The 26,150-nt window shown below is 47.3% G+C and overlaps 1 protein-coding gene across 1 annotated transcript in view; it reads left to right on the top strand.

The window, feature by feature from the left end:
- Window positions 1-339: 339 nt before the first annotated feature.
- Window positions 340-26,150, top strand: part of unc13d (unc-13 homolog D (C. elegans)) — a gene marked incomplete at its 5' end in the record, with an annotated part of 28,276 nt that continues 2,465 nt past the window's right edge. The window contains 11 exon segments of the mRNA XM_034196775.1: window positions 340-492; window positions 1,250-1,345; window positions 2,083-2,289; window positions 3,875-3,949; window positions 4,028-4,107; window positions 15,457-15,571; window positions 17,367-17,438; window positions 17,544-17,627; window positions 17,706-17,826; window positions 20,813-20,936; window positions 23,055-23,275. Of these exon segments, the coding sequence (XP_034052666.1) occupies window positions 340-492; window positions 1,250-1,345; window positions 2,083-2,289; window positions 3,875-3,949; window positions 4,028-4,107; window positions 15,457-15,571; window positions 17,367-17,438; window positions 17,544-17,627; window positions 17,706-17,826; window positions 20,813-20,936; window positions 23,055-23,275 (1,348 nt within the window).

Raw genomic sequence — 26,150 nt, 5'->3', positions numbered from 1 at the left:
GAGTTCAACATGTAAGAAGTAGAAAGTACAGGTATTTGGTTCAACATGTAAGAAGTAGAAAGGTACGGTATTGGGTTCAACATGTAAGAAGTAGAAAGTACAGGTATTTGAATTCAACATGTAAGAAGTAGAAAGTACAGGTATTTGTGTTCAACATGTAAGAAGTCAAAGTAAAAAGTGGTCTGCAAAATAAGTAGTGGAGTAAAGTACTGATACCAGAAAATGCTCTTAAAGTACAGTAACGAAGTATTTGTATTCCACTACTTCCCACGTCTGTGTTCTGATGCTTTAATATTATCTCCTTCAGAGGATAATGATGTGCCCCCCCCCCCCTCTCAGCTCCAGCCCCTGCAGTCTGGATCTGTTCCCATTAAACACAGCTCCTCCGCCGTGGATCTGGTGGCTTTAATCCAGCCGATCTGCCAGCTGTGGGAGAAACTGTCCTGGCCCGACCCCGAGGAGGCCTTCATGCTCATGGTCAAAATCACTGAGGTACTACCCTACCCTAGACGCTTCCCATTCACTTTGAATGGGGTGACGTCACACTTTGCCGAACTGCATTGTGGTTCCGTCGCGTCGCTCTGCCTCCATTGCTCGCTTTGAAAGTTGAGAAAAGTTCAACTTTTCAAGCGTCGACAGAAGCGTCAGCCAATCAAATCATATGCCAGTACAATCTCTAGCCAATCAAACCACGTGCTTGTGTGTCCGGGGCGGGAGATTAATGTGATTGGTTGTTGGTCGCGCACCAGACACGCCCACCGGCAAGCTTCAACGCGACGCTGCCGTGTGGACGCACCGTAACTGAAGAATATGAACTGCTACCATTGTTTATCCGTGACTGTCAAAACAATTATCACTGTACATACAACGTTTAGCTAACGCCAGTTATTTAAAGCCTTTATCCATAAGGCTAGTTTAGCTGCTTACTCTTGGCTAAAGCTAATCATTTTCATTGTTTGCTGTTAGCTTATTATTTGTCCCCTTACCTCACACTGTCAAATGTAAATCTAATCTGAGCCTAAACTAATTATTTAACCTGTTTCCCCATGACTTATAGCAGATTCAACACCCATTTCAGTTACTTTAGGTTTTCATTTTCAGATATCACCGCATTAACACATTCATCTTTTATATTTATGTGTTACAGGAATGCAAACGAGGCGTATCTAATGCTAACGTTCGGCTCTGTTTGTCCTCTAGTCTGACAGGAGAGATGCGAGATAATACATGTGTGTTTGTGTGTTTTCAGGATGTGTGTAAGATCGTGGTGAATTACTGCAACTTACTGAAGGAGAGAGTCAGGGAGCTGTCGGAGAACTCGGACCACGGCAGAGCCATCAACATGGTGAGGAGACAGCCTTAGATAGTTTGAAAACTGTCCAACTCTAGCTAATCATTTCCCCGGTTTATATAATACTTATATCTAATTTCAACCGGTTATCTTTCACTTTAAAGCTAATTGTTTCTCTGGTTTATTCGTTACTTTTAGCAGATTATTCCACTTTTTCCCATTAGCTTTAGTTTATCCACCCTTCATTCATCATTATTAGCTAACTTTAATTATTCAAATGTTTAACCAATAGGCCACTTTTAGCGAAGTATATCAGCTTACATGTTTTAACTAATGCTAAGTATTGTTCCTGTTCACCTGCAACGCAAAACGTCTAATTTTGCAATTTCCCAAACTAATGTTAACCTGTTTATCTGTTACTTTTACCCGTTTATTCTTTAGGCCTCTAATTAGCAAACACTTGTTATTTCACCTGTTTTTCTTCACTCTTCAGCCATTCATTTGATCTTTTCATCCGTTACTCTTATCCACTTTCCCCACTGTTCATCCGTTATGTCTAACTAATGCTGACTTTAAAAGTTATTTGGGCAAATGTTACTATTTTAGCTGTTTTCTTTGAACTAATGCTTATTATTTTAACCACCCCCAACATTTAGTTCACCATATCCAATGTTATTTCAATCTAATTCAACAGTCAAGCTATGAGGCTCCTTTAAGTCAATGCTAGTGATCTCCTGTTTATCCGATACTTTGACCTAACGTTTATTTAAATGCTATCATCCTTCTCCCAGTTGTGTGTGGTGGTGAACGACCTGGAGCACCTGCGCTCGGTTCTGACCCGTCTTCCCACGCAGCTGAACTGGGCCGGGCTTCGGGATCGAACCCAGAATGTGATCGGAGAGAACCAGTTTCACAACACGCTGCCCGCCCAGCTGCAGCAAACCAAGAGCGTCCTGGCGCGAGAGATACGGTCCGCTTTAGACACTCTGGGGAAGCAGGTGAAGCATCGAGAACATCCTTACATCTACAACAACTTTTTTGTAATAATTATATGCAATATATATAAAGAGATGGCAAAAGTACACACTTTACTCAAGTAGAAGTACAGATACTCGTGTTTAAAAATACTCTGGTGAAAGTAGAAGTACTGACTAAACTTCTTTACTCAAGTCAAAGTAAAGAGGCTTTGAAATGTACTTCAGTAAAAAGTACCCATAACTAGCAGCTGCTTTAAAGAGTACCTGACCTCCCTTTATATTAATAGAACAATAATGTCATTGTTAGCTAATGAATGTTTCCATGCTGAACAACGGCAACATGACAACGTTTCCATTGGTCCCTCTTCTTTAGAGAAGACCAGGAAATGATGGATACACGGATCGTGTTCAAATCAATAGGCACGCAATGACTCTAAAGAATAATGATCACGCATCAAACACACATTCAGACTAAAGGAACCAGCTGTTTGGAAAATTAGAGAAGTAGAAAGTACAAGTATTTGAGTTCAACATGTAAGAAGTAGAAAGTACAGGTATTTGAGTTCAACATGTAAGAAGTAGAAAGTACAGGTATTTGAGTTCAACATGTAAGAAGTAGAAAGTACAGGTATTTGAGTTCAACATGTAAGAAGTAGAAAGTACAGGTATTTGAGTTCAACATGTGAGAAGTAGAAAGTACAGGTATTTGAGTTCAACATGTAAGAAGTAGAAAGTACAGGTATTTGAGTTCAACATGTAAGAAGTAGAAAGTTCAGGTATTTGTGTTCAACATGTAAGAAGTAGAAAGTACAGGTATTTGAGTTCAACATGTAAGAAGTAGAAAGTACAGGTATTTGTGTTCAACGTGTAAGAAGTAGAAAGTACAGGTATTTGAGTTCAACCTGTAAGAAGTAGAAAGTACAGGTATTTGAGTTCAACATGTAAGAAGTAGAAAGTACAGGTATTTGAGTTCAACATGTAAGAAGTAGAAAGTACAGGTATTTGTGTTCAACATGTAAGAAGTAGAAAGTACAGGTATTTGAGTTCAACATGTAAGAAGTAGAAAGTTCAGGTATTTGAGTTCAACATGTAAGAAGTAGAAAGTACAGGTATTTGAGTTCAACATGTAAGAAGTAGAAAGTTCAGGTATTTGTGTTCAACATGTAAGAAGTAGAAAGTTCAGGTATTTGAGTTCAACATGTAAGAAGTAGAAAGTACAGGTATTTGTGTTCAACATGTAAGAAGTCAAAGTAGTCAGAAAAATAAGTAGTGGAGTAAAGTACTGATACCAGAAAAATGTACTTAAGTACAGTAACAAAGTATTTGTACTCCAATACATCCCACCTCTGTATATACATATATATATATATGCTGTTAATAAGGCTGCTAAATCTTCTGAACTGTTACAGGATGTGTATTTTGTAAATTGTGTAATCTTGTGTATTTCTTTAATACTTTTGTGTGCATGCTTTAGTTAGCATTAAGCTTTCTTTGGCTCTTTTCTGCTGTAACAAATGTACATGTCCCCTCTGTGGGACGAATAAGGTATTCTGATTCTGAAAACGTAGGGAAGCTTCTAACCCCACCTCTCCATCTGCTTCTCCAGTTAAACACAGATATTGAGACGCATGTCCGAAACATGTCCACCAGGAAGAGGATTCCCTCCAAGTCCACGGAGGATGTAGGTGACTTTAACATTATAACAAATACACAGATGTCTTTTAAGTTCGTCTGATATCAAACCCCTTCCTTTCTTCAGGCTGCAGACCCTCTGATGCGCTACCTGGAGCAGGAGCTGCATTATATGAATGAAAACCTGGTTCAAGAGAACTTCAACAGGTACGCCGTTAGCTCGGATGCTAACATGTTGATTGTATCCAGTACTCTGCATCCCCTCAGGACAATGTGTTGTGGACCGTTTAAATGCACTAAAAGATTACAGTTTTTGCTCTTAAATCAGAAAAAGACAACTAAGCTTTTTACACGTCTTATGGAAATGAGTATTGTTGTTTATAAGCAGCTTCAAAATGTGATTTTTTTTTTTACCAGAAGTGAACGCCTTTTCAGAACTTTCGAACTCAGCATCCCTCCTCCATTTATTGGCTTCTTCAAATGGTCGGCGTTGCAATATTTGCACGTTTCCAAAAAACCCTTTCATATCCAGTCATAATGCTTAAAGGTCACATGTCACGGCCATTTCTACTGACCATGATTCCATTGTTGAGGTCTACTAGAATATATCTATATTGTTCAATGTTCCAAACTCACATTGGTTTCTCACAGCATCTCTGATAGCATGTGTATTCACTCTCTGTCCTACACGCCTTGTTGGAGCTCCTGCCCCCCCCCCCCTCCCTGTGAGCCCACTGTGCTCTGATTGGTCGGGACGTTGAGAGGCTCGTTGCTCCTCGCAGCTGCTGCGAGGAGCGGACAGGCGAAACTCATCCTGAGCACACAAACACTCACAGCCGAAGTAAAAACAATAAGTGTGGCTTGATATTGAGTCAGATTTATAACGCTGTGAGAATGGGTCTGCGGAGAGCATTTCTCCACCATCCCAACTTAGTAGCCCGAAAAACGTTTACCCATTGAAACAGTCGTGGTAGATACCTTGTTTGTTTGAAACATCATAAATACACAAACAACAAGGTTGTGTACCCGAATCTCCCCGCTGGTCCAAACAAAGTAGGAACAGCATCGTTCTTCAGTGCACTACGCTGAGCATATCCGGCATGAATCGCTGAAAGGTTTGGTAAGCTTTGTTTCGTGAAAGGCTGGCAGAGGGCGTGGCGAGGAGAGCTGGAGCTTTGATGGAGTCAGGACTCAGAGAGACACGAGGAGAGCTGGAGCTTTGATGGAGTCAGGACTCAGAGAGACACGAGGAGAGCTGGAGCTTTGATGGAGTCAGGACTCAGAGAGACACGAGGAGAGCTGGAGCTCTGATGGAGTCAGGACTCAGAGAGACACGAGGAGAGCTGGAGCTTTGATGGAGGCAGGACTCAGAGAGACACGAGGAGAGCTGGAGCTTTGATGGAGTCAGGACTCAGAGAGACACGAGGAGAGCTGGAGCTTTGATGGAGTCAGGACTCAGAGAGACACGAGGAGAGCTGGAACTCTGATGGAGTCAGGACTCAGAGAGACTCGAGGAGAGCTGGAGCTCTGATGGAGTCAGGACTCAGAGAGACACGAGGAGAGCTGGAGCTTTGATGGAGTCAGGACTCAGAGAGACACGAGGAGAGCTGGAGCTCTGATGGAGTCAGGACTCAGAGAGACACGAGGAGAGCTGGAGCTCTGATGGAGTCAGGACTCAGAGAGACACGAGGAGAGCTGGAGCTTTGATGGAGTCAGGACTCAGAGAGACACGAGGAGAGCTGGAGCTTTGATGGAGTCAGGACTCAGAGAGACACGAGGAGAGCTGGAGCTCTGATGGAGTCAGGACTCAGAGAGACACGAGGAGAGCTGGAGCTCTGATGGAGTCAGGACTCGGAGAGACACGAGGAGAGCTGGAGCTCTGATGGAGTCAGGACTCAGAGAGACACGAGGAGAGCTGGAGCTCTGATGGAGTCAGGACTCAGAGAGACACGAGGAGAGCTGGAGCTCTGATGGAGTCAGGACTCAGAGAGACACGAGGAGAGCTGGAGCTCTGATGGAGTCAGGACTCAGAGAGACACGAGGAGAGCTGGAGCTCTGATGGAGTCAGGACTCAGAGGGACACGAGGAGAGCTGGAGCTCTGATGGAGTCAGGACTCAGAGAGACACGAGGAGAGCTGGAGCTTTGATGGAGTCAGGACTCAGAGAGACACGAGGAGAGCTGGAGCTTTGATGGAGTCAGGACTCAGAGAGACACGAGGAGAGCTGGAGCTCTGATGGAGTCAGGACTCAGAGGACACGAGGAGAGCTGGAGCTCTGATGGAGTCAGGACTCAGAGAGACACGAGGAGAGCTGGAGCTTTGATGGAGTCAGGACTCAGCGACACGAGGAGAGCTGGAGCTTTGATGGAGTCAGGACTCAGAGACACGAGGAGAGCTGGAGCTTTGATGGAGTCAGGACTCAGAGAGACACGAGGAGAGCTGGAGCTTTGATGGAGTCAGGACTCAGAGAGACACGAGGAGAGCTGGAGCTCTGATGGAGTCAGGACTCAGAGAGACACGAGGAGAGCTGGAGCTCTGATGGAGTCAGGACTCGGAGAGACACGAGGAGAGCTGGAGCTTTGATGGAGTCAGGACTCAGAGAGACACGAGGAGAGCTGGAGCTCTGATGGAGTCAGGACTCAGAGAGACACGAGGAGAGCTGGAGCTCTGATGGAGTCAGGACTCAGAGAGACACGAGGAGAGCTGGAGCTCTGATGGAGTCAGGACTCAGAGAGACACGAGGAGAGCTGGAGCTCTGATGGAGTCAGGACTCAGAGAGACACGAGGAGAGCTGGAGCTCTGATGGAGTCAGGACTCAGAGAGACACGAGGAGAGCTGGAGCTCTGATGGAGTCAGGACTCAGAGAGACACGAGGAGAGCTGGAGCTCTGATGGAGTCAGGACTCAGAGGGACACGAGGAGAGCTGGAGCTCTGATGGAGTCAGGACTCAGAGAGACACGAGGAGAGCTGGAGCTTTGATGGAGTCAGGACTCAGAGAGACACGAGGAGAGCTGGAGCTCTGATGGAGTCAGGACTCAGAGACACGAGGAGAGCTGGAGCTTTGATGGAGTCAGGACTCAGAGAGACACGAGGAGAGCTGGAGCTTTGATGGAGTCAGGACTCAGAGAGACACGAGGAGAGCTGGAGCTCTGATGGAGTCAGGACTCAGAGACACGAGGAGAGCTGGAGCTCTGATGGAGTCAGGACTCAGAGAGACACGAGGAGAGCTGGAGCTTTGATGGAGTCAGGACTCAGCGACACGAGGAGAGCTGGAGCTTTGATGGAGTCAGGACTCAGAGACACGAGGAGAGCTGGAGCTTTGATGGAGTCAGGACTCAGAGAGACACGAGGAGAGCTGGAGCTCTGATGAAATCAGGACTCAGAGAGACACGAGGAGAGCTGGAGCTCTGATGGAGTCAGGACTCAGAGAGACACGAGGAGAGCTGGAGCTCTGATGGAGTCAGGACTCAGAGAGACACGAGGAGAGCTGGAGCTCCGATGGAGTCAGGACTCAGAGAGACACGAGGAGAGCTGGAGCTCTGATGAAGTCAGGACTCAGAGACACGAGGAGAGCTGGAGCTTTGATGAAGTCAGGACTCAGAGACACGAGGAGAGCTGGAGCTCTGATGAAGTCAGGACTCAGAGACACGAGGAGAGCTGGAGCTTTGATGGAGTCAGGACTCAGAGAGACACGAGGAGAGCTGGAGCTCTGATGAAGTCAGGACTCAGAGACACGAGGAGAGCTGGAGCTTTGATGAAGTCAGGACTCAGAGACACGAGGAGAGCTGGAGCTCTGATGAAGTCAGGACTCAGAGACACGAGGAGAGCTGGAGCTTTGATGGAGTCAGGACTCAGAGAGACACGAGGAGAGCTGGAGCTCTGATGGAGTCAGGACTCAGAGAGACACGAGGAGAGCTGGAGCTCTGATGGAGTCAGGACTCAGAGAGACACGAGGAGAGCTGGAGCTCTGATGGAGTCAGGACTCAGAGAGACACGAGGAGAGCTGGAGCTCTGATGGAGTCAGGACTCAGAGAGACACGAGGAGAGCTGGAGCTTTGATGGAGTCAGGACTCAGAGAGACACGAGGAGAGCTGGAGCTCTGATGGAGTCAGGACTCAGAGAGACACGAGGAGAGCTGGAGCTCTGATGGAGTCAGGACTCAGAGAGACACGAGGAGAGCTGGAGCTTTGATGGAGTCAGGACTCAGAGACACGAGGAGAGCTGGAGCTCTGATGGAGTCAGGACTCAGAGAGAGACACGAGGAGAGCTGGAGCTCTGATGGAGTCAGGACTCAGAGAGACGAGGAGAGCTGGAGCTCTGATGGAGTCAGGACTCAGAGAGACACGAGGAGAGCTGGAGCTTTGATGGAGTCAGGACTCAAAGAGACACGAGGAGAGCTGGAGCTTTGATGGAGTCAGGACTCAGAGACACGAGGAGAGCTGGAGCTCTGATGGAGTCAGGACTCAGAGACACGAGGAGAGCTGGAGCTTTCATGGAGTCAGGACTCAGAGAGACGAGGAGAGCTGGAGCTCTGATGGAGTCAGGACTCAGAGAGACGAGGAGAGCTGGAGCTCTGATGGAGTCAGGACTCAGAGAGACACGAGGAGAGCTGGAGCTTTGATGGAGTCAGGACTCAGAGAGACACGAGGAGAGCTGGAGCTCTGATGGAGTCAGGACTCAGAGAGACGAGGAGAGCTGGAGCTCTGATGGAGTCAGGACTCAGAGAGACACGAGGAGAGCTGGAGCTTTGATGGAGTCAGGACTCAGAGAGACACGAGGAGAGCTGGAGCTTTGATGGAGTCAGGACTCAGAGAGACACGAGGAGAGCTGGAGCTCTGATGGAGTCAGGACTCAGAGAGACACGAGGAGAGCTGGAGCTTTGATGGAGTCAGGACTCAGAGACACGAGGAGAGCTGGAGCTCTGATGGAGTCAGGACTCAGAGAGACATGAGGAGAGCTGGAGCTCTGATGGAGTCAGGACTCAGAGAAACGAGGAGAGCTGGAGCTTGATGGAGTCAGGACTCAGAGACACGAGGAGAGCTGGAGCTCTGATGGAGTCAGGACTCAGAGAGACACGAGGAGAGCTGGAGCTTTGATGAAGTCAGGACTCAGAGACACGAGGAGAGCTGGAGCTCTGATGAAGTCAGGACTCAGAGAGACACAAGGAGAGCTGGAGCTCTGATGGAGTCAGGACTCACAGAGACACGAGGAGAGCTGGAGCTCTGATGGAGTCAGGACTCAGAGAGACACGAGGAGAGCTGGAGCTCTGATGGAGTCAGGACTCAGAGACACGAGGAGAGCTGGAGCTCTGATGAAGTCAGGACTCAGAGAGACACGAGGAGAGCTGGAGCTCTGATGGAGTCAGGACTCACAGAGACACGAGGAGAGCTGGAGCTCTGATGGAGTCAGGACTCAGAGAGACACGAGGAGAGCTGGAGCTCTGATGGAGTCAGGACTCAGAGAGACACGAGGAGAGCTGGAGCTCTGATGGAGTCAGGACTCAGAGACACGAGGAGAGCTGGAGCTTTGATGGAGTCAGGACTCAGAGAGACACGAGGAGAGTTGGAGCTCTGATGGAGTCAGGACTCAGAGAGACGAGGAGAGCTGGAGCTCTGATGGAGTCAGGACTCAAAGAGACACGAGGAGAGCTGGAGCTCTGATGGAGTCAGGACTCAGAGAGACACGAGGAGAGCTGGAGCTTTGATGGAGTCAGGACTCAGAGACACGAGGAGAGCTGGAGCTTTGATGGAGTCAGGGCTCAGAGAGACACGAGGAGAGCTGGAGCTCTGATGGAGTCAGGACTCAGAGAGACACGAGGAGAGCTGGAGCTCTGATGGAGTCAGGGCTCAGAGAGACACGAGGAGAGCTGGAGCTCTGATGGAGTCAGGACTCAGAGAGACACGAGGAGAGCTGGAGCTCTGATGGAGTCAGGACTCAGAGACACGAGGAGAGCTGGAGCTCTGATGGAGTCAGGACTCAGAGAGACACGAGGAGAGCTGGAGCTCTGATGGAGTCAGGACTCAGAGAGACACGAGGAGAGCTGGAGCTCTGATGGAGTCAGGACTCAGAGAGACACGAGGAGAGCTGGAGCTCTGATGGAGTCAGGACTCAGAGACACGAGGAGAGCTGGAGCTCTGATGGAGTCAGGACTCAGAGAGACACGAGGAGAGCTGGAGCTTTGATGGAGTCAGGACTCAGAGAGACACGAGGAGAGCTGGAGCTTTGATGGAGTCAGGACTCAGAGAGACACGAGGAGAGCTGGAGCTTTGATGGAGTCAGGACTCAGAGAGACACGAGGAGAGCTGGAACTCTGATGGAGTCAGGACTCAGAGAGACACGAGGAGAGCTGGAGCTTTGATGGAGTCAGGACTCAGAGAGACACGAGGAGAGCTGGAGCTCTGATGAAGTCAGGACTCAGAGACACGAGGAGAGCTGGAGCTTTGATGGAGTCAGGACTCAGAGACACGAGGAGAGCTGGAGCTCTGATGGAGTCAGGACTCAGAGAGACACAAGGAGAGCTGGAGCTCTGATGGAGTCAGGACTCAGAGAGACACGAGGAGAGCTGGAGCTTTGATGGAGTCAGGACTCAGAGAGATACGAGGAGAGCTGGAGCTCTGATGGAGTCAGGACTCAGAGACACGAGGAGAGCTGGAGCTTTGATGGAGTCAGGACTCAGAGAGACACGAGGAGAGCTGGAGCTCTGATGGAGTCAGGACTTCAGAGAGACACGAGGAGAGCTGGAGCTCTGATGGAGTCAGGACTCAGAGAGACACGAGGAGAGCTGGAGCTCTGATGGAGTCAGGACTCAGAGAGCACGAGGAGAGCTGGAGCTCTGATGGAGTCAGGACTCAGAGAGACACGAGGAGAGCTGGAGCTCTGATGGAGTCAGGACTCAGAGAGACACGAGGAGAGCTGGAGCTCTGATGGAGTCAGGACTCAGAGACACGAGGAGAGCTGGAGCTTTGATGGAGTCAGGACTCAGAGAGACACGAGGAGAGCTGGAGCTCTGATGGAGTCAGGACTCAGAGAGACACGAGGAGAGCTGGAGCTCTGATGGAGTCAGGACTCAGAGAGACACGAGGAGAGCTGGAGCTCTGATGGAGTCAGGACTCAGAGAGACACGAGGAGAGCTGGAGCTCTGATGGAGTCAGGACTCAGAGAGACATGAGGAGAGCTGGAGCTTTGATGGAGTCAGGACTCAGAGAGACACGAGGAGAGCTGGGAGCTCTGATGGAGTCAGGACTCAGAGAGACATGAGGAGAGCTGGAGCTTTGATGGAGTCAGGACTCAGAGAGACACGAGGAGAGCTGGAGCTCTGATGGAGTCAGGACTCAGAGAGACACGAGGAGAGCTGGAGCTTTGATGGAGTCAGGACTCAGAGACACGAGGAGAGCTGGAGCTTTGATGGAGTCAGGACTCAGAGAGACACGAGGAGAGCTGGAGCTCTGATGGAGTCAGGACTCAGAGAGACACGAGGAGAGCTGGAGCTTTGATGGAGTCAGGACTCAGAGACACGAGGAGAGCTGGAGCTTTGATGGAGTCAGGACTCAGAGAGACATGAGGAGAGCTGGAGCTTTGATGGAGTCAGGACTCAGAGAGACACGAGGAGAGCTGGAGCTCTGATGGAGTCAGGACTCAGAGACACGAGGAGAGCTGGAGCTTTGATGGAGTCAGGACTCAGAGACACGAGGAGAGCTGGAGCTCTGATGGAGTCAGGACTCAGAGACACGAGGAGAGCTGGAGCTTTGATGGAGTCAGGACTCAGAGAGACACGAGGAGAGCTGGAGCTTTGATGGAGTCAGGACTCAGAGAGACACGAGGAGAGCTGGAGCTCTGATGGAGTCAGGACTCAGAGAGACACGAGGAGAGCTGGAGCTTTGATGGAGTCAGGACTCAGAGAGACACGAGGAGAGCTGGAGCTCTGATGGAGTCAGGACTCAGAGAGACACGAGCAGAGCTGGAGCTCTGATGGAGTCAGGACTCAAGAGACACGAGGAGAGCTGGAGCTCTGATGGAGTCAGGACTCAGAGAGACACGAGGAGAGCTGGAGCTCTGATGGAGTCAGGACTCAGAGAGACACGAGGAGAGCTGGAGCTCTGATGGAGTCAGGACTCAGAGAGACGAGGAGAGCTGGAGCTCTGATGGAGTCAGGACTCAGAGACACGAGGAGAGCTGGAGCTTTGATGGAGTCAGGACTCAGAGACACGAGGAGAGCTGGAGCTTTGATGGAGTCAGGACTCAGAGAGACACGAGGAGAGCTGGAGCTCTGATGAAGTCAGGACTCAGAGACACGAGGAGAGCTGGAGCTCTGATGGAGTCAGGACTCAAAGAGACACGAGGAGAGCTGGAGCTCTGATGGAGTCAGGACTCAGAGAGACACGAGGAGAGCTGGAGCTCTGATGGAGTCAGGACTCAGAGAGACGAGGAGAGCTGGAGCTCTGATGGAGTCAGGACTCAGAGACACGAGGAGAGCTGGAGCTTTGATGGAGTCAGGACTCAGAGACACGAGGAGAGCTGGAGCTCTGATGGAGTCAGGACTCAGAGACACGAGGAGAGCTGGAGCTCTGATGGAGTCAGGACTCAGAGAGACACGAGGAGAGCTGGAGCTCTGATGGAGTCAGGACTCAGAGAGACACGAGGAGAGCTGGAGCTTTGATGGAGTCAGGACTCAGAGAGACACGAGGAGAGCTGGAGCTCTGATGGAGTCAGGACTCAGAGAGACACGAGGAGAGCTGGAGCTTTGATGGAGTCAGGACTCAGAGAGACATGAGGAGAGCTGGAGCTTTGATGGAGTCAGGACTCAGAGACACAAGGAGAGCTGGAGCTCTGATGGAGTCAGGACTCAGAGAGACACGAGGAGAGCTGGAGCTTTGATGGAGTCAGGACTCAGAGAGACATGAGGAGAGCTGGAGCTTTGATGGAGTCAGGACTCAGAGAGACACGAGGAGAGCTGGAGCTCTGATGGAGTCAGGACTCAGAGAGACACGAGGAGAGCTGGAGCTTTGATGGAGTCAGGACTCAGAGAGACACGAGGAGAGCTGGAGCTTTGATGGAGTCAGAGACACGAGGAGAGCTGGAGCTTTGATGGAGTCAGGACTCAGAGAGACACGAGGAGAGCTGGAGCTTTGATGGAGTCAGATCAGAGACACGAGGAGAGCTGGAGCTTTGATGGAGTCAGGACTCAGAGAGACACGAGGAGAGCTGGAGCTTTGATGGAGTCAGGACTCAGAGAGACACGAGGAGAGCTGGAGCTCTGATGGAGTCAGGACTCAGAGACACGAGGAGAGCTGGAACTCTGATGGAGTCAGGACTCAGAGACACGAGGAGAGCTGGAGCTTTGATGGAGTCAGGACTCAGAGAGACACGAGGAGAGCTGGAGCTTTGATGGAGTCAGGACTCAGAGACAGGAGGAGAGCTGGAGCTCTGATGGAGTCAGGACTCAGAGAGACACGAGGAGAGCAGGAGCTCTGATGGAGTCAGGACTCAGAGAGACATGAGGAGAGCTGGAGCTCTGATGGAGTCAGGACTCAGAGAGACATGAGGAGAGCTGGAGCTCTGATGGAGTCAGGACTCAGAGACACGAGGAGAGCTGGAGCTTTGATGGAGTCAGGACTCAGAGAGACATGAGGAGAGCTGGAGCTCTGATGGAGTCAGGACTCAGAGAGACACGAGGAGAGCTGGAGCTCTGATGGAGTCAGGACTCAAGAGACACGAGGAGAGCTGGAGCTCTGATGGAGTCAGGACTCAGAGAGACACGAGGAGAGCTGGAGCTTCTGATGGAGTCAGGACTCAGAGAGACACGAGGAGAGCTGGAGCTTTGATGGAGTCAGGACTCAGAGAGACACGAGGAGAGCTGGAGCTCTGATGGAGTCAGGACTCAGAGACACGAGGAGAGCTGGAGCTTTGATGGAGTCAGGACTCAGAGAGACACGAGGAGAGCTGGAGCTTTGATGGAGTCAGGACTCAGAGAGACACGAGGAGAGCTGGAGCTCTGATGGAGTCAGGACTCAGAGAGACACGAGGAGAGCTGGAGCTCTGATGGAGTCAGGACTCAGAGACACGAGGAGAGCTGGAGCTTTGATGGAGTCAGGACTCAGAGAGACACGAGGAGAGCTGGAGCTCTGATGGAGTCAGGACTCAGAGAGACACGAGGAGAGCTGGAGCTCTGATGGAGTCAGGACTCAGAGAGACACGAGGAGAGCTGGAGCTCTGATGGAGTCAGGACTCAGAGAGACACGAGAGAGCTGGAGCTCTGATGGAGTCAGGACTCAGAGAGACACGAGGAGAGCTGGAGCTCTGATGGAGTCAGGACTCAGAGAGACATGAGGAGAGCTGGAGCTCTGATGGAGTCAGGACTCAGAGAGACATGAGGAGAGCTGGAGCTCTGATGGAGTCAGGACTCAGAGACACGAGGAGAGCTGGAGCTTTGATGGAGTCAGGACTCAGAGAGACATGAGGAGAGCTGGAGCTCTGATGGAGTCAGGACTCAGAGAGACACGAGGAGAGCTGGAGCTTTGATGGAGTCAGGACTCAGAGAGACATGAGGAGAGCTGGAGCTCTGATGGAGTCAGGACTCAGAGAGACACGAGGAGAGCTGGAGCTCTGATGGAGTCAGGACTCAGAGAGACACGAGGAGAGCTGGAGATCTGATGGAGTCAGGACTCAGAGAGACACGAGGAGAGCAGGAGCTCTGATGGAGTCAGGACTCAGAGACAGGAGGAGAGCTGGAGCTTTGATGGAGTCAGGACTCAGAGAGACACGAGGAGAGCTGGAGCTCTGATGGAGTCAGGACTCAGAGACACGAGGAGAGCTGGAGCTTTGATGGAGTCAGGACTCAGAGAGACATGAGGAGAGCTGGAGCTTTGATGGAGTCAGAGACACGAGGAGAGCTGGAGCTCTGATGGAGTCAGAGACACGAGGAGAGCTGGAGCTCTGATGGAGTCAGGACTCAGAGAGACACGAGGAGAGCTGGAGCTTTGATGGCAAACACTGACGGTTCATTTGGAGCTTCGGCCGGAGAATTCACGAGACATGTCACGGGCCACGGTCTGACCACACGGTTGAGATGCCACAATCAATTCTGAAATCCCTCCTGTAGCTCCAGGTTTTAGTTCAGAGTGTAATCACCAACATTCTTCAATAGAGACTAAACAGCTGAGGAAACTGAATCACAGTCGTTGTCTCTTATGTCTCGGGGTCCTCTGCACCCCGAGAAGGATGTGTTCCAGGTGTCCCACAACAACAACTATCTCTGACCGAGAGCTGCCCGCTCACAAACTGGTAACAACAGCAACTTGCTAGGGCAGCTCCTCCTTCAGGGGGATAGCGGCTGCTCGAGGCTGGGTCTGCGTCAGAGGGCGAAGGAGGAGGAGGACATGCAGGGCGAATGATTCCCCAACAGAAACCATTGCTCTTTGTTTTTGTTTGATTGACGTAACATGAGAAAATAAACCCTACAAATAAAACCTCCCCCATGGACAATGGACTTTTATATTTCGTCTTTTTCTGTTTGAGATCCCAGCTGCTTAAACTTGGTTTCTTCCTCCTCTTCTTCTAGTCTCCTGATTCCGTTGTGGATCAACTCGTTGAAGATCCTCCACCAGGTGGCTGCTCAGCACCATCAGCAGGAAGGACTGATGGTGTTCTGCCAGAGGCTGCAGTACACTCTGCAGGTCAGTCATCAACCTTTAAAGGTCACCTAGTATGCAAACTCCTCTTCTTCATGTCTCTTCTACATCAACATGTGTCCCCTCTTCTTCATGTCTCTTCTTCATCAACATGTGTCCCCTCTTCTTCATGTCTCTTCCACATCAACATGTGTCCCCTCTTCTTCATGTCTCTTCTACATCAACATGTGTCCCCTCTTCTTCATGTCTCTTCTACATCAACGTGTGTCCCCTCTTCTTCATGTCTCTTCTTCATCAACATGTGTCCCCTCTTCTTCATGTCTCTTCTACATCAACATGTGTCCCCTCTTCTTCATGCCTCTTCTACATCAACATGTGGTCCCCTTCTTCTTCGTGTCTCTTCTACATCAACATGTGTCCCCTCTTCTTCATGTCTCTTCTACATCAACATGTGTCCCCTCTTCTTCATGTCTCTTCTACATCAACATGTGTCCCCTCTTCTTCATGTCTCTTCTACATCAACACGTGTCCCCCTCTCCTTCATGTCTCTTCTACATCAACATGTGTCCCCTCTTCTTCATGTCTCTTCTACATCAACATGTGTCCCTCTTCTTCACGTCTCTTCTACATCAACATGTGTCCCCTCTTCTTCACGTCTCTTCTACATCAACATGTGTCCCCTCTTCCTTCACGTCTCTTCTACATCAACATGTGTCCCCTCTTCTTCATGTCTCTTCTTCATCAACATGTGTCCCCTCTTCTTCACGTCTCTTCTACATCAACATGTGTCCCCTCTTCTTCACGTCTCTTCCACATCAACATGTGTCCCCTCTTCTTCATGTCTCTTCTACATCAACATGTGTCCCCTCTTCTTCATGTCTCTTCTACATCAACATGTGTCCCCTCTTCTTCATGTCTCTTCTACATCAACATGTGTCCCCTCTTCTTCATGTCTCTTCTACATCAACATGTGTCCCCTCTTCTTCATGTCTCTTCTACATCAACATGTGTCCCCTCTGTGGAAAGAGACTCTGAAAGTTTCAGGAACAAAGATTCTCTCTCTTTTTGATCCATTTCTATAAAAACCTGTCTGAAAATGAGCTGATCAGATTTTGGCCACTTGACGATGTCATAACGATGTTTTGGCTTGTGTAACCATTAGCCAATCAGCACCAAGGTAACCCCCCCCCCCCCCCTTATCAACTTGGAACATTGTGGTGTCTGTTGTACCAGAGAAGAAGAAGAAGGCATTTAGTAGTAAATTAAAGTCTCTATGAAAGCAATGGACGTAGTCAGCATGACTTTTGTTTGTTTGTTTTGAAGCCACAAGTTGGGCAATTAGCAAATTAGTTTTTGTTGAAGAAGTGACATTCGAGTCTTGTACCAAAAGAGTTAGACAAAAAAAAGTTGGAAAATATATTGACTTAATAATGAAATCATGTAAGAAGTTCGCACATTGACTTCTATACAATCTGACTTATTGCAACTAGCGGTGTCGCCCTCTGCTGGATGTTAAGAGAATGCAGATTTAAGGCATTTCTGCATTAGCTCTATTTTCCAGAGCCCGAAGTTGGCGAAATTAACTTTTAGTACAAGGACAACTTTTTAAAATAATGCCCATTTACTTTTTTCTGCTATAGCTAGGGTGCTTTAACCTTAGCTTAGCATAAAAGCCTATAAGCACCGTACAAAGGTCAAGTAAATCAACCAAAAAGCATCTCCTAAACTCACTAATAACAACTTCAATCTTTTTGGGGAACATTTACTGAAACATGTTCGGGTTTTATTGGGGTTGGCCTAGCCTTACGGTACATTTTATTTTGTGTTGTGAATATTTCAGTGCCTGGAGCAGTGCTTCCTCGCTGAGGGGAATGGGCTCCCTCTGGATATATTACACTCTGATGAGTACAAGGTGAGTAAGCTAAGACACAAAGCTAAGACCACATTTCCTCAGATCAAAATGAAAAAGAAACATAGTCTTTAATATAATCTCATGTTCTTCTCCGATGTCTCCAAGGCTCTCAAAGCTCACCTGTCTCACAACTCTCTGAGCAGCTGGAAGCTTGTGGAGAAGTTTCTGGAAGGGAAAGTATGGGAGCAGGTGAGAGATGCAAAAAGCTTCTTTAACCCCGACATGGTAGCGGTTCAGATCTTTAACCAGTTTTTTCTTATATGACAGAAAGTGTACAACGGAGAGAAATATGGTGCGGTCACCCTCCTGGCGTCCTACAGGAGGTCAGACCAGAGACTCAGGATCGAGGTGTTGAACGCCATGAACCTCCTACCAATGGACTCTAATGGTAAGACAAACACATTATAGAGTGGAGCAGGAATTACGTATTCTTTAAGTGAACCCTGAAGGCAGCATCTCCAAGGTTCCCTCCACAAAAATCCAATTGGATTTTGGATAATTGCAGGAAATAACCTCCACGTTTATGATTTGTTCAGCAGGATAATCTCCACATAATAACACCACTTTATGGTTTTTGAAGTAAAGAGCTAATGTTGGGCTATAAAGGAAAGTGCGGTCACATGACTTCACGTCACCACCGCTAAGCTAAAGGTGGCTAATGTTGGGCTATAAAGGAACGACAGCACGGTCACATGACATCACGTCACCACCGCTAAGCTAAAGGCAGCTAATGTTGGGCTATAAAGGAACGACAGCACGGTCACATGACTTCACGTCACCACCGCTAAGCTAAAGGTGGCTAATGTTGGGCTATAAAGGAACTACAGCACGGTCACATGACTTCACGTCACCACCGCTAAGCTAAAGGAGGCTAATGTTGGGCTATAAAGGAACTACAGCACGGTCACATGACTTCACGTCACCACCGCTAAGCTAAAGGTGGCTAATGTTGGGCTATAAAGGAACTACAGCACGGTCACATGACATCACGTCACCACCGCTAAGCTAAAGGCAGCTAATGTTGGGCTATAAAGGAACGACAGCACGGTCACATGACTTCACGTCACCACCGCTAAACTAAAGGTGGCTAATGTTGGGCTATAAAGGAACGACAGCACGGTCACATGACTTCACGTCACCACCGCTAAGCTAAAGGTGGCTAATGTTGGGCTATAAAGGAACGACAGCACGGTCACATGACTTCACGTCACCACCGCTAAGCTAAAGGTGGCTAATGTTGGGCTATAAAGGAACTACAGCACGGTCACATGACTTCACGTCACCACCGCTAAGCTAAAGGTGGCTAATGTTGGGCTATAAAGGAACTACAGCACGGTCACATGACTTCACGTCACCACCGCTAAGCTAAAGGAGGCTAATGTTGGGCTATAAAGGAACTACAGCACGGTCACATGACTTCACGTCACCACCGCTAAGCTAAAGGTGGCTAATGTTGGGCTATAAAGGAACTACAGCACGGTCACATGACTTCACGTCACCACTGCTAAGCTAAAGGAGGCTAATGTTGGGCTATAAAGGAACTGCAAGGAATCTGGGTGTGACCCTAGATAACAACCTGTCCTTCACTGCAAACATCGCTGCTACAACCCGCTGCTGCAGATACACGCTTTACAACATCAGGAAGATACGTCCCCAGCTGACTCAGAAAGCGACTCAGGTTCTGGTCCAGGCTCTCGTCATCTCACGCCTAGACTACTGCAACTCCCTCCTGGCTGGTCTACCTGCATGTGCCATCCGACCTCTGCAGCTCATCCAGAATGCAGCGGCTCGTCTGGTCTTCAACCTTCCTAAATTCTCCCACACCACTCCGCTCCTCCGCTCCCTTCACTGGCTTCCGGTAACTGCTAGAATCCACTTCAAGACACTGGTACTTGCTTACCGTGCTGCGAATGGATCTGGCCCTTCCTACATCCAGGACATGGTTAACCGTACACCCCAGCGCGTGCACTACGCTCTGCATCAGCCAAACGACTCGTTGCGCCCTCGCTGCGAGGGGGACCCAAGTTCCCATCGGCGAAAACACGTGGGTTTGCTATCCTGGCTCCAAGATGGTGGAATGAGCTCCCCATTGACATCAGGATGGCAGATAGCTTGCACATCTTCCGGCGCAAACTGAAAAGTCATCTCTTTCGACTCCACTTCGAGCGTTAGAACGATTAACGAAGCACTTTTATACCAATAAAGGACTGGATTACCTAAAGCCAGTTGAGTAGCACTTGAAATGTTTGGCTCTATGAAACCTGATATACTTATATGATTCTGTTTTCTTCAAGGTTGTGTCTTCCTGGTCGAATGTACTTATTGTAAGTCGCTTTGGACAAAAGCGTCAGCTAAATGCAATGTAATGTAATGTAATGTAATGTAATGTAACTACAGCACAGTCACATGACTTCACGTCACCACCGCTAAGCTAAAGGAGGCTAATGTTGGGCTATAAAGGAACTACAGCACGGTCACATGACTTCACGTCACCACCGCTAAGCTAAGGTGGCTAATATTGGGCTATAAAGGAACTACAGCACGGTCACATGACTTCACGTCACCACCGCTAAGCTAAAGGAGGCTAATGTTGGGCTATAAAGGAACTACAGCACGGTCACATGACTTCACGTCACCACCGCTAAGCTAAAGGAGGCTAATATTGGGCTATAAAGGAACTACAGCACGGTCACATGACTTCACGTCACCACCGCTAAGCTAAAGGAGGCTAATGTTGGGCTATAGAGGAACTACAGCACGGTCACATGACTTCACGTCACCACCGCTAAGCTAAAGGTGGCTAATATTGGGCTATAAAGGAACTACAGCACGGTCACATGACTTCACGTCACCACCGCTAAGCTAAAGGAGGCTAATGTTGGGCTATAAAGGAACTACAGCACGGTCACATGACTTCACGTCACCACCGCTAAGCTAAAGGTGGCTAATGTTGGGCTATAAAGGAACTACAGCACGGTCACATGACTTCACGTCACCACCGCTAAGCTAAAGGTGGCTAATGTTGGGCTATAAAGGAACTACAGCACGGTCACATGACTTCACGTCACCACCGCTAAGCTAAAGGAGGCTAATGTTGGGCTATAAAGGAACTACAGCACGGTCACATGACTTCACGTCACCACCGCTAAGCTAAAGGTGGCTAATATTGGGCTATAAAGGAACTACAGCACGGTCACATGACTTCACGTCACCACCGCTAAGATAAAGGCGGCTAATGTTAATAATGACTTATTTCTGTTTTTTTTTTAACTTTTTCCTGCACAACTTTATTGCATCCGTAGAGATGCATTACTGGAAATTCACATTCCTATGAGATCTTTCCTGATATCCTGATGCTTCTGTGTTTTTTCCAGGTCTGAGCGACCCCTTTGTGCAGCTGTGTTTGGAGCCAAACCACATTTTCCCTGAAGTGGAGCCTCGCTGCACGCAGATCAAAAACTGTGATCTCAACCCCCTTTTCGACGAGGCCTTTGAATTGTAAGTTATACGTCTATAATATTCTATGTCACATCTCAGTGTTAACATGTACAGTCACCAGTAGAGTACAAATACTTCATTACTGTACTTAAGTACATTGTTCTGGTATCAGTACTTTACTCCACTACTTATTTTTCTGACTACTTTTTACTTTCTACTTCTTACATGTTGAACCCAAATACCTGTACTTTCTACTTCTTACATGTTGAACTCAAATACCTGTACTTTCTACTTCTTACATGTTGAACACAAATACCTGTACTTTCTACTTCTCTCATGTTGAACTCAAATACCTGTACTTTCTACTTCTTACATGTTGAACTCAAATACCTGTACTTTCTACTTCTTACATGTTGAACACAAATACCTGTACTTTCTACTTCTCTCATGTTGAACACAAATACCTGTACTTTCTACTTCTCTCATGTTGAACTCAAATACCTGTACTTTCTACTTCTCACATGTTGAACACAAATACCTGTACTTTCTACTTCTTACATGTTGAACACAAATACCTGTACTTTCTACTTCTCTCATGTTGAACTCAAATACCTGTACTTTCTACTTCTCACATGTTGAACACAAATACCTGTACTTTCTACTTCTCACATATTGAACTCAAATACCTGTACTTTCTACTTCTTACATGTTGAACCCAAATACCTGTACTTTCTACTTCTTACATGTTGAACACAAATACCTGTACTTTCTACTTCTTACATGTTGAACTCAAATACCTGTACTTTCTACTTCTCTCATGTTGAACACAAATACCTGTACTTTCTACTTCTCTCATGTTGAACTCAAATACCTGTACTTTCTACTTCTTACATGTTGAACTCAAATACCTGTACTTTCTACTTCTTACATGTTGAACTCAAATACCTGTACTTTCTACTTCTCTCATGTTGAACTCAAATACCTGTACTTTCTACTTCTTACATGTTGAACACAAATACCTGTACTTTCTACTTCTCTCATGTTGAACACAAATACCTGTACTTTCTACTTCTCACATGTTGAACTCAAATACCTGTACTTTCTACTTCTCTCATGTTGAACTCAAATACCTGTACTTTCTACTTCTCACATGTTGAACTCAAATACCTGTACTTTCTACTTCTTACATGTTGAACTCAAATACCTGTACTTTCTACTTCTTACATGTTGAACTCAAATACCTGTACTTTCTACTTCTTACATGTTGAACACAAATACCTGTACTTTCTACTTCTTACATGTTGAACTCAAATACCTGTACTTTCTACTTCTTACATGTTGAACACAAATACCTGTACTTTCTACTTCTCACATGTTGAACCCAAATACCTGTACTTTCTACTTCTTACATGTTGAACTCAAATACCTGTACTTTCTACTTCTTACATGTTGAACACAAATACCTGTACTTTCTACTTCTTACATGTTGAACTCAAATACCTGTACTTTCTACTTCTTACATGTTGAACTCAAATACCTGTACTTTCTACTTCTCACATGTTGAACCCAAATACCTGTACTTTCTACTTCTTACATGTTGAACACAAATACCTGTACTTTCTACTTCTTACATGTTGAACACAAATACCTGTACTTTCTACTTCTTACATGTTGAACACAAATACCTGTACTTTCTACTTCTTACATGTTGAACTCAAATACTTGTACTTTCTACTTCTCTCATTTTCCAAACAGCTGGTTCCTTTAGTCTGAATGTGTGTTTGATGCGTGATCATTATTCTTTAGAGTCATTGCGTGCCTATTGATTTGAACACGATCCGTGTATCCATCATTTCCTGGTCTTCTCTAAAGAAGAGGGACCAATGGAAACGTTGTCATGTTGCCGTTGTTCAGCATGGAAACATTCATTAGCTAACAATGACATTATTGTTCTATTAATATAAAGGGAGGTCAGGTACTCTTTAAAACAGCTGCTAGTTATGGGTACTTTTTACTGAAGTACATTTCAAAGCCTCTTTACTTTTACTTGAGTAAAGAAGTTTAGTCAGTACTTCTACTTTCACCAGAGTATTTTTAAACACGAGTATCTGTACTTCTACTTGATTCAAGGATGTGTGTACTTTTGCCATCTCTGATTAGACTATCTTTGTACCACAGTCTGATTTCTCTGGAGCAGTGCCAGGCTTCAGGAGCGTGTCTGGTCGTCACGGTTTTCGATCACGACACTTTGAGGACGGACGACTTCGAAGGCGAGGCGTTTTTGGGACTGAAGGCCATCCCGGGAGTCGCAGGACAAATGGAGGGAAATGAACTCAGCTTACATCCGGACGCCGTTCCTGCTCAGATCAGACTATCTCTGATGCATCCTAAACCCAACGGTAAGGTCTGACACCTGAGTCGGGTCATTTGTCCACTCGTTTGGACATCAATCGCCTATTGACGTAGAATGAATTCTATATATCAAGTAGTATTTGGGATCGGATTGGCAAACAATTTAGAATCTGTATTTACCGCCATTCAAATGAGAGCGAGTGTTTTACCAAAAAAAGGGGCGTAGCCTTGCATAGAGGGAAAGTACCCAGATGTGTTGCTTTCATCTATCTCACTAACGACCTTTTTGACGTTATTTGGATTCACTTAAAATGTTAATATGTTCTTCCTTGGCCAATGCTTCACACGTCCACCAAGTTTCATGGACATCTGGCTAGTAGTTTTTCTGTAAACCTGCTAACGAACAGAGAGGGTAGGATTTATTAATAGTTTAAAGGTCCCCTATTATCCTGTGTTTCATCAATATCTCACAGGTCTCAGATATATCCAGAGCAGGGTTTCCGCCAGGATTTTTTCTTGCCGGTCAAATGTCCGAAAATAATTTATTTTACCGGACAAATTCGAAACTTACCGGTAATGTTTCAATAATAATTGTGTAGCAGAGTTAGCAGGTAATTACCGGACTATGACCGGATATGCTGATGTTTAAAACTCAGTTAATGGGGCTAATTTTTTATTTTGCTTCAGTTTATAAATCGTAACAGATCGAAAAGTTCAGATTCATTTTTCAACAAATGATGCGCTTCCACAAACAACAAACAACATAGTTATTACATTCAAACAAACTACTTATAGTAGATAAAGTACATTATTCAAAAGTTTACATTAACTTTGAATAATAACACGAGAGAAACGGATCCTCTCTTTTCCCCTCTCCCTCCCTCTCTCTCTCCTGACAGCCCGTCTGTATCTCATGCAGCTCGCTAAACAGTGTCTGCGTGTCTCAGTCAGACTCAGCAGCTGATCTGATCTCTCTCTCTCTCCGGTTATACTTCACTCGCGTTTATGTCCATATCGATCAGATCCAGCTCTCTTGATCGGCCTTTATAGAGAGCACCGATCAAACTATTAAGAGTGAATATCGGCCGATAATGATCGGCGGCCGATCTATCGGAGCATCCCTAATTATTACCGGAAATTTTGACCGGCAGGTTTTGAATTTACCGGTTTTGAATACATTTTACCAGCTAAAAACCGGTAATTACCGGCTAACGGAAACCCTGATCCAGAGCCTGTCTCTGATTGGCTGAAACACCAAACAGGTCACTGCAGGATTACCCATAATCCCCTCTGTTTCAGCCCTGTTTTAAAAGTGCTGATTCTCTGTCTGTTACTTTAGATGAAAATAAGGAGCCCCTCCCCACGCCCCTCTGAGAGACATTTGGTTACAAAGAACTCAATAGGCGCTTTCACACCGGAATAAGTTCCCTGAGGGAGGATAAGGCAAAGAAGCCGCTGAAGTCACTTCTTCTTCTGCTTTGGGCTTACTGGCAGGCCGCAAACCACTTCACGGCGTATACTGCCACCCGGAGTCCCCTGCCGGAAGTCCCCGGAGTTAGGGACTGGCTTCAGTAGAAGCTGCTGGGACTCCCAGCAGCTTCTACTGAAGCCTTCCGAGTAAATCGCCAGAACGCCGACACCTCCTCATCTCCACCGCTCCCATGTTTTCTTTTGTGTTGCCATAAGTTAGTCTCTCTGCGTTTCTGCGCTGGGCTAATGCTAATGCTAATAATGCTAATGCAAGGATAATAAAATGGCGGCTTCACAAAACTTTTTGGGAGTTTTACGGGGCGTGGTTTGCAATCCGCCCAGCCAATCAGACACAAGAACCTTTTTCTCCCACGAAAGTCCCTGCTCTCTAGCAGGGACGGAAAAGGGGGTGAAAAGGTTCTCATGAACTAATTTTAGTTCCGGCTCTTTTTGGTGTGAACGAGACATTTCGGAACTAAAGTGGGTAAAGTACTGCGGTGTGAACGTGGCTAAGAAGTTTAGTCTGTTCATGAAACATGAAGAAGAGGGGACACATGTTGATGTAGAAGAGACATGAAGAAGAGGGGACACATGTTGATGTAGAAGAGACATGAAGAAGAGGGGACACATGTTGATGTAGAAGAGACATGAAGAAGAGGGGACACATGTTGATGTAGAAGAGACATGAAGAAGAGAGGACACATGTTGATGAAGAAGAGACATGAAGAAGAGGGGACACATGTTGATGTAGAAGAGACGTGAAGAAGAGGGGACACATGTTGATGAAGAAGAGACATGAAGAAGAGGGGACACATGTTGATGTGGAAGAGACATGAAGAAGAGGGGACACATGTTGATGAAGAAGAGACATGAAGAAGAGGGGACACATGTTGATGAAGAAGAGACATGAAGAAGAGGGGACACATGTTGATGTAGAAGAGACGTGAAGAAGAGGGGACACATGTTGATGAAGAAGAGACATGAAGAAGAGGGGACACATGTTGATGTGGAAGAGACATGAAGAAGAGGGGACACATGTTGATGTAGAAGAGACATGAAGAAGAGGGGACACATGTTGATGTAGAAGAGACATGAAGAAGAGGGGACACATGTTGATGTAGAAGAGACATGAAGAAGAGGGGACACATGTTGATGAAGAAGAGACATGAAGAAGAGGGGACACATGTTGATGTAGAAGAGACATGAAGAAGAGGGGACACATGTTGATGTAGAAGAGACATGGAGAAGAGGGGACACATGTTGATGTAGAAGAGACATGAAGAAGAGGGGACACATGTTGATGTGGAAGAGACATGAAGAAGAGGGGACACGTGTTGATGTAGAAGAGACATGAAGAAGAGGGGACACGTGTTGATGTAGAAGAGACATGAAGAAGAGGGGACACATGTTGATGTGGAAGAGACATGAAGAAGAGGGGACACGTGTTGATGT

Source organism: Gymnodraco acuticeps, unplaced genomic scaffold (genome assembly GCF_902827175.1).
Source record: "Gymnodraco acuticeps unplaced genomic scaffold, fGymAcu1.1, whole genome shotgun sequence".
In the NCBI taxonomy this organism is placed as follows: domain Eukaryota; kingdom Metazoa; phylum Chordata; class Actinopteri; order Perciformes; family Bathydraconidae; genus Gymnodraco; species Gymnodraco acuticeps.
The sequence above is the reverse complement of the archived record's forward strand: the minus strand, read 5'-3'. Positions and strand labels throughout refer to the sequence as shown.